Source organism: Oncorhynchus tshawytscha, linkage group LG20 (assembly GCF_018296145.1).
Source record: "Oncorhynchus tshawytscha isolate Ot180627B linkage group LG20, Otsh_v2.0, whole genome shotgun sequence".
NCBI lineage: Eukaryota > Metazoa > Chordata > Actinopteri > Salmoniformes > Salmonidae > Oncorhynchus > Oncorhynchus tshawytscha.
Window position 1 is genome coordinate 44,797,882 of NC_056448.1, and position 13,124 is coordinate 44,811,005.

The window sequence follows — 13,124 nt, forward strand, 5'->3', positions numbered from 1 at the left end:
CTCCATCCCTCCATCCCTCCCTCTCTCCATCCCTCCCTCCATCCCTCCCTCTCTCCATCCCTCTCTCTCTCCATCCCTCCCTCTCTCCATCCCTCCATCCCTCCCTCTCTCCATCCCTCCCTCCATCCCTCCCTCCATCCCTCCCTCTCTCATCCCTCCCTCTCTCCATCCCTCCATCCCTCCCTCTCCCCTCCCATCCCTCTCCATCCCTCCCCTCTCCATCCCTCCCTCTCTCCATCCCTCTCTCTCCATCCCTCCTCGCCATCTCTCCCTCCCTCCCTCCATCCCTCTCTCCATCCCTCCCTCTCTCCATCCCTCTCTCTCTCATCCCTCCCTCGCCATCTCCCTCCCTCCCTCCCTCTCTCCATCCCTCCCTCCCTCTCTCCCTCTCTCCCTCCCTCTCTCCCTCTCTCCATCCCTCTCTCCCTCTCTCCCTCCCTCTCTCCCTCTCTCCATCCCTCTCTCCCTCTCTCCATCCCTCCCTCTCTCCATCCCTCTCTCTCTCCATCCCTCTCTCTCTCCAGCCCTCCATCCCTCCATCCCTCCTCCCTCCCTCTCTCCATCCCTCCATCCCTCCCTCTCTCCATCCCTCCATCCCTCCCTCCCTCCATCCCTCCCTCCATCCCTCCCTCTCTCCATCCCTCCCTCCCTCTCCATCCCTCCTCTCCATCCCTCCATCCCTCCCTCTCTCCATCCCTCCCTCCATCCCTCCCTCTCCTCCATCCCTCCTCCTCTCTCCCTCCCTCCTCCATCCCTCCCCTCCCTCCCCCTCTCTCCATCCCTCCCTCCATCCCTCCCTCTCTCCATCCCCCTCTCTCCATCCCTCCCTCCATCCCTCCCTCCATCCCTCCATCCCTCTCTCCATCCCTCTCCTCCATCCCCCTCCCTCCATCCTCCCTCCCTCTCTCCATCCCTCTCTCTCTCATCCCTCCTCGCCATCTCTCCCTCCCTCCCTCCCTCTCTCCATCCCTCCCTCCCTCTCTCCCTCTCTCCCTCCCTCTCTCCATCCCTCCATCCCTCTCTCCCTCTCTCCATCCCTCCCTCCCTCTCTCCCTCCCTCCCTCTCTCCATCCCTCCCTCTCTCCATCCCTCCCTCTCTCCATCCCTCCCTCTCTCCATCCCTCCCTCTCTCCATCCCTCTCTCCCTCCCTCTCTCCCTCCCTCTCTCCCTCCCTCTCTCCCTCCCTCTCTCCATCCCTCTCTCCATCCCTCTCTCCATCCCCTCTCCATCCTCTCCATCCTCTCTCCATCCCTCTCTCCATCCCTCCATCCCTCTCTCCCTCTCTCCCTCTCTCCATCCCTCCCTCTCTCCATCCCTCCCTCTCTCCATCCCTCCCTCTCTCCATCCCTCCCTCTCTCCATCCCTCCATCCCTCCCTCTCTCCATCCCTCCCTACCTGTCTCTCTCCATCCCTCCCTCCCTCCCTCTCTCTCCATCCCTCTCTCCATCCCTCTCTCCATCCCTCTCTCCATCCCTCTCTCCATCCCTCTCTCCATCCCTCTCTCCATCCCTCCCTCCCTCCCTCCCTCTCTCCATCCCTCTCTCTCTCCATCCCTCCCTCGCCATCTCTCCCTCCCTCCCTCCATCCTCTCTCCATCCCTCTCTCCATCCCTCCCTCCATCCCTCCCTCTCTCCATCCCTCTCTCTCTCCATCCCTCCTCGCCATCTCTCCCTCCCTCCCTCCCTCTCTCCATCCCTCCTCTCCAGGGCCTCTCTCCCTCTCTCCCTCCCTCTCTCCCTCTCTCCATCCCTCCCTCCCTCTCTCCATCCCTCCCTCTCTCCATCCCTCCCTCCCTCTCTCTGTCTGTTCTTTGAATGCATTGTAACTTTCCAACCTGAGGGAGAAAAAAAGACTGTCTGGGTCTGCTTTCCTTTGGAAGGTCCAGCGGTCTGGTTCAGACTGTACCCAGGGCAGGTTACAGTGGTCTGCTTTCCTTTGGAAGGTCCAGCGGTCTGGTTCAGACTGTACCCAGGGCAGGTTACAGTGGTCTGCTTTCCTTTGGAAGGTCCAGTGGTCTGGTTCAGACTGTACCCAGGGCAGGTTACAGTGGTCTGATTCAGACTGTACCCAGGGCAGGTTACAGTGGTCTGACTGTACCCTGGGCAGGTTACAGTGGTCTGACTGTACCCTGGGCAGGTTACAGTGGTCTGACTGTACCCAGGGCAGGTTACAGTGGTCTGACTGTACCCAGGGCAGGTTACAGTGGTCTGACTGTACCCAGGGCAGGTTACAGTGGTCTGACTGTACCCTGGGCAGGTTACAGTGGTCTGACTGTACCCAGGGCAGGTTACAGTGGTCTGACTGTACCCAGGGCAGGTTACAGTGGTCTGACTGTACCCAGGGCAGGTTACAGTGGTCTGACTGTACCCAGGGTCAGGTTACAGTGGTCTGACTGTACCCAGGGCAGGTTACAGTGGTCTGACTGTACCCAGGGCAGGTTACAGTGGTCTGACTGTACCCAGGGCAGGTTACAGTGGGCAGGTTACAGTGGTCTGACTGTACCCAGGGCAGGTTACAGTGGTCTGACTGTCCAGTGGTCCAGGTACCCAGGTCAGGTTACAGTGGTCTGACTGTACCCAGGGCAGGTTACAGTGGTCTGACTGTACCCAGGGCAGGTTACAGTGGTCTGACTGTACCCAGGGCAGGTTACAGTGGTCTGACTGTACCCAGGGCAGGTTACAGTGGTCTGACTGTACCCAGGGCAGGTTACAGTGGTCTGACTGTACCCAGGGCAGGTTACAGTGGTCTGACTGTACCCAGGGCAGGTTACAGTGGTCTGACTGTACCCAGGGCAGGTTACAGTGGTCTGACTGTACCCAGGGCAGGTTACAGTGGTCTGACTGTACCCAGGGCAGGTTACAGTGGTCTGACTGTACCCAGGGCAGGTTACAGTGGTCTGACTGTACCCAGGGCAGGTTACAGTGGTCTGACTGTACCCAGGAAAAGAAAGGAAAACCCTTGAATATGGTGTGTCCAAAAATGTGATATTTCATTTATGTTTTATTTTTTAATACATTTGCAAACATTTCTCAAAACCTGTTTTTACTTTTGCCATTATGGGGAATTGTGTGTAGATTGAGGGGGGGGGGACAATTTAATCCATTTTAGAATAAAATGTTGTACCGTAACAAAATGTGGAAAAAGTCAAGGGGCCTGAATATTTTCCTAACGCGCTGTTCATCACAACTTTGAGCATTTAACTATAATGCCATGTTTTATGAAGGAGAATTCCTTTCAACTATTCGTCATGACCCACTTTCAAAAACAACCTGATTGAAATGATTTTATTTTCCAGAAGAGCTGGGTTCTACAGCAATACACGCACGTGTTTAATTACATTACTGTGTGTTCGTGTGAATATGTGCTTTTGGCAAAACTACATCCAGTGAGTTCTTCAGGCAGCCCAAAATAATTTTTGAAAATAGTTTTTGGGGTTAAACCTTGACAATACAGTAGTTAGTCTTTGTCTGTTATTTAGTCTGTCTGTCAGTTAGACTAACTGACAGACAAAGACTGACTGACTCTTTGTCAGTTAGTGTTAGTCTGTCTGTTATCATATTTAATATATACAAATGCATTTGTTGTCAGAAATGTGCTGTTTACTCCAGGAGAAACTGCATAGATAGTTTTGATATTTGTAAAGCGTCAATTGGCAATTGAAACGATAACAAAGCCCCTCGTCCCTGTTCCGGGTTAAAAGCTGAGGGACTGGAGACATATCACCACTCTCATGAATAGAGGTATGAATACAAGGATTGACCATCCTTGAGATCAACATGTTAGTTTTAACCATGTTTTGACCCTATACATTGTTTGTTTACATTTACTTTATAACAAGCGTATATTTTGGCTTCTGATGGGGTACGACAGTTGTACTAAGCTCATAAGTTATATTATTTTATTTTTACCTTTATTTAACTAGGCAAGTCAGTTAAAAACACATTCTTATTTTCAATGATGGCCTGGGAACAGTGGGTTTAACTGCCTGTTCAGGGGCAGAACGACAGATTTGTACCTTGTACCTTACTAGTCCAACGCTCTAACCACTAGGCTACCCTGCCGTCCCAAACCAATGTACTGTATAATTTTAATTTATAAGACCCCCCCCCAAATAAAATGTATGTAACAACTGCAGATTTGTTCCTTTTTAAGAGCTGCTTTTTCTCACTTATTGTACCCGTGTTTCTCTAGTTCTTCACTGAAATGTACCTAACCAGGAATTAATCTGCACTAACAAGTGATTTATCTGTATTTCTGGACCTTATCGATATCAACACCATTCCAGGTTGGCAGAAACCAACTCAAAAGAATGCCTTTTGATCCAATTACAATGAGGACAGTAGTGATAATCTAGTAGAGTTGTAAGCGTCAGATATGCGGTGGAAAGCTCTGAATTTAGTTTACGGTGCAGCCCTTTGACTCGGGTCGGTGCGTTGTAACAGAAGAGCCTGTGGTTTCACCACTCAACCACGGGTTAGCCACACGGGTTGTTGTTTATACCCACGACGTATCCAGATGGACAGTCAGTCTATCTTCTGTCCGACAGACATCTGTTGTGCCCCTCAGGCCTTCCTACCAAAGTGTTTATGCTTTGTTTGCCTTACGATCTTCATTGAATTACCTTGACATGTGCTTTTAGTTCTGCCATTTACCCCTGTGAGGGAGCGTCTAGTTCTACCATATACCCCTGGGAGGGAGTGTTTAGTTCTACCATATACCCCTGTGAGGGAGCGTCTAGTTCTACCATATACCCCTGTGAGGGAGCGTTTAGTTCTACCATTTACCCCTGTGAGGGAGTGTTTAGTTCTACCATTTACCCCATTTACCCCTGTGAGGGAGTAGTCTAGTTCTACCCCCATTTACCCCCTGGAGGGAGGGAGCGTTTAGTTCTACCATTTACCCCTGTGAGGGAGCGTTTAGTTCTACCATTTACCCCTGTGAGGGAGCGTTTAGTTCTACCATTTACCCCTGTGAGGGAGCGTTTAGTTCTACCATTTACCCCTGTGAGGGAGCGTTTAGTTCTACCATATACCCCTGTGAGGGAGCGTTTAGTTCTACCATATACCCCTGTGAGGGAGCGTTTAGTTCTACCATTATACAATCATACAATATATAAATACATTTCCAGAAGTGATAGGATCAACCTTTTTTTGTTGAGGTCACTTGATCAAAACATTTAATTGAAGTGCCCCGTTCCAGTTACAGGCTTCACATGTGGCAAAGAGGGTTTTTCTTCTGACAGAGACCCCACTTGTTTTTTGGGGGGTTTTCTTATAGCAAACTCCAAACATTTAATTTGTTTTCAGATTTGTTTAGTAGAATAAAACAGACTTTGCTTTGACTTTTAGATCATCCATTTCCCCCTGGCAAGGATTTCTGTCACACATATTAAATCAATACTCCTACTAAAAAAGGAGACATTGTTGTCCATTGCTATGGGCTTATCAATAGGGCTCATTCAAAAAGCTATGACATCACAAGCGCTATGACATCACAAGCTATGGTGAGTGACTCAAGCAGTGGATTTGAGGTATATGAATTGTGAGTGTCCTCCGGTTGCTGACCAGATGGTTGTGTTGTTGCAGGCTTTCTCTGAAGATCGAACCTATGCACGGCTCCCCGCGCATGGCCTCATCCAAGGAAGACCTAGCAGGTAAGACCCGTGTGTGTATCTGTGTTTGTGTGTCCTCCGTTTAAATACTATTGGGTTTTAGAGTCTCGTACGCACCTCCCTTTCCTTCTTAGCCAACCTTTCACCTCCCTTTCCTTCTGGCCAACCTCTCACATCCCTTTCCTTCTTAGCCAACCTCTCACGTCCCTTTCCTTCTTAGCCAACCTCTCACGTCCCTTTCCTTCTTAGCCAACCTCTCACGTCCCTTTCCTTCTTAGCCAACCTTTCACGTCCCTTTCCTTCTGGCCAACCTCTCACATTCCTTTCCTTCTTAGCCAACCTCTCACGTCCCTTTCCTTCTTAGCCAACCTCTCACGTCCCTTTCCTTCTTAGCCAACCTTTCACGTCCCTTTCCTTCTGGCCAACCTCTCACATTCCTTTCCTTCTGGCCAACCTCTCACGTCCCTTTCCTTCTTAGCCAACCTCTCACCTCCCTTTCCTTCTGGCCAACCTCTCACATCCCTTTCCTTCTGGCCAACCTCTCACCTCCCTTTCCTTCTGGCCAACCTCTCACGTCCCTTTCCTTCTGGCCAACCTCTCACGTCCCTTTCCTTCTGGCCAACCTCTCACGTCCCTTTCCTTCTTAGCCAACCTCTCACCTCCCTTTCCTTCTTAGCCAACCTCTCACGTCCCTTTCCTTCTGGCCAACCTCTCACGTCCCTTTCCTTCTGGCCAACCTTTCGGGAAGAATGCCTTGAAAAAGAAATGGGGGGAAAAAATTCAAGGTTAATCACCGATCAAACTCAATGACCCTCAAACTGCGGATGACCCTCAAACTGTGAGTTGGGGGCGGGCGGGGGGGCGATACCCTGTCCCAGCATGCAACGAGGCTTTCAGCTTGGCCCCACCTGAGTGTTTACGCCGTGCAGAATGAGATCACTGTCTACCAATCCCGGCAAACCTCTCAGGATTGAGTTATTGCGGGGCCCAGGAGGGCCGGCGAGGGCCAGCCCTGGTTGAGTCATTCCATTTGGATTGGAGGGAGAGGGGGAAACAAGCGCAGCACTGGCCTGGCTGTTCCAGAGTGGGCTGAAGCAACACAAGGAGCCCCCCTCCACACCGACCCATTCAGAGCTAAGACGTCAGTCTTCCTCTTTCTCTTTTCACTCTTTCTTGTACAACCTCTTGTCTCTCTTTCACTTGGCTTCTATCTCCGCCCCTCTCTTGTCTTTCCCACTGTACTCTGAGGTCATCTATAGAGTCAGGGTGTTACAACAATTATCCCGCATGCTATCTGAGTTTAATCCACGTCAAGGGCAGCAGACGAAATAAGCAGTGATTTTATTTTTTGAAATGCTCCATGTGGACAGATGTTACAGGGAATGGTTCCTTTCCTTGATTTCTTGACCTTCCTTTACTTTCCTCTGTCTGTTGACCAGGAGAGTGTTAAGGGTGATGTAATGGGGTTGGAATTGCTCCAGATGGATGTGGGTTGGGGGAATAGAGAGTTCCACAGAATGGTGAAAAAAAAGAAGGTTGCAGGGGGAGTGTGCGTGTGATGACTCTTCATTCACAGGGAGTAGACAGTGATTGCGTATAGGCTAAACAATGGCAACATTGACGGCTTCCTTCCGTTATGAAGTGTGTGTGTGTGTGTGTGTGTGTGTGGACAGTGCCGTATTATTTCATTTATTTAATAAGCAAAGTTATGCAATAATCAATACCCCCTTTCACTCAATAACTGGGTGTTCTGTTCCGCTTTTAGCTTCAATGACTCCAACCAAACACTTCCTTTAGTTGTTGATCAGTCGCTCACGTCGCTGTGGAGGAATTTTGGCCCCCTCTTCCATGCAGAACTGCTTTAACTCAGAAACATTTGTGGGTTTTTGACCATGAACTCCTGATTTCAGGTCCTGCCACAACATCTCAATCGGGTTTAGGTCTGGACTTTGACTAGGCCATTCCAGAACTTTATTTCCAGGCATTCTGATGTAGACTAGGATCTATTTAACCGGTCGTAAGTGGTTGTTTTTATGTTCACCAAGAGTGACAGAACTCAGAGAAAATACATATCACGTGGCGTTCCACGAGGTTCCATTTTGGGTCCGGTACTGTTCCGTGTGTATATACGTTACCCCTTGACAGCGTTATCAGAAAGCACAGCATCGATTTTCACTGCTACGCAGACGATACACAACATTTCTGTGTCAGCAGAGAATTTTAGCTCCACTGAAAAATTATTTGACTGTATTAGTGATTTTAAATACTTGGATGGCTCACAACTTCCTCCAGCTAAATCAAGACAAGACTGAGGTACTTATTGTTGGAGCCAAAGCACAGAGAGAGAATTAGGCCTCACATTTTAACTCACGGGCAATAAAAATAAAACCTAGCTGTTATTTTAGTTTCTTAACTCAATTTCGAATCACACATTAGGAATGTGAACAAAATAGCTTTTTACCACCTGAAGAACATTGCCAAGGTGTGGACGTTTCTCTCTCAGGCTGATAGAATTAATTTTAAGATTCTTCTATTGGTTTTTAAATCAACCCACGATTGTGCACCCCAATACTGCAGACATCCTTTTAAGTTATGTACCCAGTAGATTCCTCAGGTCCTCTGGTGCTGGCCTTTTAACTATCCCAAAGCCTAAGACCAAGAAGCATTGAGAAGCATCCTTTAGTTACTATGACCCCAGCCTCTGGAATAGCCTGCCAGAGAACCTGAGGGGGGACAAAACTGTGGACATATTTAAGAGATGTTTTGTTTATTCTTTATTAAATATTTCCGTTTTATTGTCATTGTTTTTATTTTTTCTGGTGAAGCACATTGTGTTGCAGTCCGTGTCTGAAATGTGCTGTATAAATGGAGCTTGATGTGATTAGTGTGTTCTGGATCATTGTCTTGCTGCATGACCCAGCTGCTCTTCAGCTCACGGATGGGATAGCTTGACATTCTCCTTTTAGAATTCTCTGATTCTCTGATTCTGAGCAGAATTCATGATTGTGAGAGACGGATCAACAACTGCAGGAAGCGTTTAGTTGCAGTCGTTGCAGCTACAAATGGCACAACCAGTTATTGAGTGTAAAGGGGGGCAATTTGCTTTTTTGGGTGTTGCATAACTTTGTTACTTTAATCATTTATTTATTTATCAACATTTTGTGTTATTTGTTCACTCAGGTTTCCTTTATCTAATATTATGTTTTGGTTGAAGATCTGACAATATTCAGTGTCAGAAATACGCAAAAATAGAGAATCTGAAAGGGTGAAAAGTGTGTGTGTGAGGGGGTATATGGTGGGGGTATATGGTGGGGGTATAAGGGGGGTGTAGGGGTGTAGTGAATCTGTATGGGGGTGGGGGGGGTGTAGACAAGCTATATTGAAACAGGAAATGGGCCCTTACCAGGACTACATGCTGTCCTGGGACAATGGGCCCTTACCAGGACTACATTCTGTCCTGGGACAATGGGCCCTTACCAGGACTACATTCTGTCCTGGGACAATGGGCCCTTACCAGGACTACATTCTGTCCTGGGACAATGGGCCCTTACCAGGACTACATTCTGTCCTGGGACAATGGGCCCTTACCAGGACTACATTCTGTCCTGGGACAATGGGCCCTTACCAGGACTACATTCTGTCCTGGGACAATGGGCCCTTACCAGGACTACATTCTGTCCTAGGATAATGGGCCCTTACCAACCTGCCAGTCTTCCCAAAGAGAAAAAAGAGGGCTAAAGGAATAGGGACAATGCATTATGGGTAGGAATAAGTATGGTATAGCATGCATTTAATACAAACAAAAGTAAAAGGGATTGTTTATGTCTAAAGTGTTTTATGTGGGAACTTTTACTACGTTTTATATTTATATCAACTGATGGAGACGTTTGATAGGATTCAGAGAACATTTGGTATGTAAGCATACTGAGGCTGTACACGTGCTATAGAAGTAGCCGGTGTGTAAAACACAGTCGGTTAATTCCAAAGAATTCCGTTTTATTTTATAGTTTTAGTATGACTTTTTATTTGCGCTCACTGTCACACAATGAACCCGGACGGGGACAGCCAATGGTGAGACATTTCCTTCTGCGCTCATTAAGGAAGCAGCTAAAAGTAGTCTAATAGCAGTGTCACTCAGCGACCAGACCCCAGGAATGTAACAAAAGGCTATATTTTTTTCCCATGTTCCAGTGGTCTAATCTCAGCGATCAGGGACCACGTTATGGGGACTGTATTTATCAGGGTTGCCACAGTAACCTGCAACTTCTGTTTTCTCTCCCTCTTTCTTTTTCTTTTTCTAACACATTTTCTTTTCATTACAAGGCCAGAAAGAAATGTGCAGGATATTCCGATTTATAGCTTGATTACCACATCGACACAGACAAGTAGGAGCAACCAATGCTGTTGTTTCTAAAAACAGGACTGTAAAGACTGTGGTAGCACACTGAACTCAAAGCCTATTCGTTTTTTGCTGAGGAAGCTAATGCAAGCCTTCAGGTTTCAGGCAAGGTTAGTCATTATCACATACGCATGGTTCACTGAACAGACTCTGTAACATGAGTGAAAAGAAACACTGTGCCACAAAAAATAAATAGTAATGTTACCAATCTTGCCATTGCAAAAAAAGCCGGACATTATGCACAGTATGTTGTTGAGCATGCAAAACGCAGGAAGACTTGGAGAGCGTTTGTTACCGAAGCCCTTTCCCCTGATGTTGACACCTTTTACAGATTACTGAAATTGTTTTGTGATATCGATGTTCAAAAAGGGGAAATTAATGAATTGCCAAAGGGACTGGAAAACATACCTGACAGGCAACGTGAAAAGAGATCATCACGGATCAAGGGGCCGCGCCGCATCAAGGAAGGTTAGAGGTTTTCCATTGGAAGATTAGGGGTTTTCCATCTAGGAAGATTAGGGGTTTTCCATCTAGGAAGGTTAGGGGTTCCCCATCTAGGAAGGTTAGGGGTTCCCCATCTAGGAAGGTTAGGGGTTCCCCATCTAGGAAGGTTAGGGGTTCCCCATCTAGGAAGGTTAGGGGTTCCCCATCTAGGTTCCCCATCTAGGAAGGTTAGGGGTTCCCCATCTAGGAAGGTTAGGGGTTCCCCATCTAGGAAGGTTAGGGGTTCCCCATCTAGGAAGGTTAGGGGGTTCCCCATCTAGGAAGGTTAGGGTTCCCCATCTAGGAAGGTTAGGGGTTCCCCATCTAGGAAGGTTAGGGGGGGTTCCCCATCTAGGAAGGTTAGGGGTTCCCCATCTAGGAAGGTTAGGGGTTCCCCATCTAGGAAGGTTAGGGGTTCCCCATCTAGGAAGGTTAGGGTTCCCCATCTAGGAAGGTTGGGGGTTTCCCCATCTAGGAAGGTTAGGAAGGGGGTTTCCCATCTAGGAAGGTTAGGGGTTTCCCATCTAGGAAGGTTAGGGGTTTCCCATCTAGGAAGGTTAGGGGTTTCCCATTTAGGAAGGTTAGGGGGTTTCCCATCGAGGAAGGAAGGTTAGGGGTTTCCCATCGAGGAAGGAAGGTTAGGGGTTTTCCATCTAGGAAGGTTAGGGGTTTCCCATCTAGGAAGGTTAGGGGTTTCCCATCTAGGAAGGTTGGGTGTTCCCCCATCTAGGAAGGTTTGGGGTTTCCCCATCTAGGAAGGTTTGGGGTTTCCCATCGAGGAAGGTTAGGGGTTCCCCATCGAGGGAGGTTAGGGGTTCCCCATCGAGAGAGGTTAGGGGTTCCCCATCGAGGGAGGTTAGGGGTTCCCCATCGAGGAGGAGGTTAGGGGTTCCCCATCGAGAGAGGTTAGGGGTTCCCCATCGAGAGAGGTTAGGGGTTCCCCATCGAGAGAGGTTAGGGGTTCCCCATCGAGAGAGGTTAGGGGTTCCCCATCGAGAGAGGTTAGGGGTTCCCCATCGAGAGAGGTTAGGGGTTCCCCATCGAGAGAGGTTAGGGGTTCCCCATCGAGAGAGGTTAGGGGTTCCCCATCGAGAGAGGTTAGGGGTTCCCCATCGAGAGAGGTTAGGGGTTCCCCATCGAGAGAGGTTAGGGGTTCCCATCGAGAGAGGTTAGGGGTTCCAGAGGTTAGGGGTTCCAGAGGTTAGGGGTTCCAGAGGTTAGGGGTTCCAGAGGTTAGGGGTTCCAGAGGTTAGGGGTTCCAGAGGTTAGGGGTTCCCCATCGAGCGAGGCTTCGTGGGGGGTTCCCCATCGAGCGAGGCTTCGAGGGGGGTTCCCCATCGAGCGAGGCTTCGTGGGGTTGGGTTCCCCATCGAGCGAGGCTTCGGGGGGTTCCCCATCGAGCGAGGCTTGGGGGGTTCCCCATCGAGCGAGGCTTCAGGGGGGTTCCCCATCGAGCGAGGCTTCGGGGGGGGTTCCCCATCGAGCGAGGCTTGGGGGGGTCTCCCATCTAGAAAGGTTAGGGGTTTCCCCATCGAGGAAGGCTAGGGGTTTTCCCATCGAGGAAGGTTAGGGGTTTCCATTGGAAGGCTAGGGATTTCCCCATCGAGGAAGGTTAGGGGTTTTCCATTGGAAGGTTAGGGTGTTTTCCATTGGAAGTTTAGGGGTTTCCCATCTAGGAAGGTTAGGGGTTTCCCATCTAGGAAGGTTAGGGGTTTCCCATCGAGGAAGGTTAGGGGTTTCCCATCGAGGAAAGTTTGGGGGTTCTCCATCGAGGAAGGGGTTGGGGGTTTCACCATCGAGCAAGGCTTTTGGGGGTTCTCCATCGAGCAAGGCTTTTGGGGGTTCCCCATCGAGCAAGGCTTTTGGGGGAGGGGTTCCCCATCGATCAAGGCTTTTGGGGGGTTCCCCATCGAGCAAGGCTTTTGGGGGGGGGTTCCCCATCGAGCAAGGCTTGGGGGGGGGTTCCCCATCGAGCAAGGCTTTGGGGGGGGGTTCCCCATCGAGCAAGGCTTGGGGGCGGGGTTCCCCATCGAGCAAGGCTTGGGGGCGGGGTTCCCCATCGAGCAAGGCTTGGGGGCGGGGTTCCCCATCGAGCAAGGCTTGGGGGCGGGGTTCCCCATCGAGCAAGGCTTTTGGGGGGGGGGTTCCCATCGAGCAAGGCTTGGGGGCGGGGTTCCCCATCGAGCAAGGCTTGGGGGCGGGGTTCCCCATCGAGCAAGGCTTGGGGGCGGGGTTCCCCATCGAGCAAGGCTTGGGGGCGGGGTTCCCCATCGAGCAAGGCTTGGGGGCGGGGTCCCCATCGAGCAAGGCTTGGGGGGGGCGGGGTTCCCCATCGAGCAAGGTTTCGAGGGGGGGTTTTCCCATCGAGCAAGGTTTTTGGGGGGGTTCCCCATCGAGCAAGGCTTTTGGGGGGGGTGTTCCCATTGAGCAAGGTTAGGGGTTTTTGGGGGGGATTTCCCCATCGAGGCAAGGCTTTTTGGGGGGGGGTTCCCATCTAGAAAGGTTAGGGGTTTTCCCATCGAGCAAGGCTTTTGGGGGGTTCCCATCTAGAAGGTTAGGGGTTTTCCCATCGAGGAAGGTTCCCATCGAGGAAGGTTAGGGGTTTTCCCATCGAGGAAGGTTAGGGGTTT

The 13,124-nt window shown here is 50.0% G+C and overlaps 1 protein-coding gene across 1 annotated transcript in view; it reads left to right on the forward strand.

The window, feature by feature from the left end:
* The window catches only part of LOC112219965 (ras-specific guanine nucleotide-releasing factor RalGPS1-like), a 294,035-nt gene that overhangs the window by 249,450 nt on the left and 31,461 nt on the right, over positions 1-13,124 (forward strand). Inside the window, 1 exon segment of the mRNA XM_042302718.1 lies at positions 5,587-5,654. Coding sequence (XP_042158652.1) covers positions 5,587-5,654 — 68 coding nt within the window.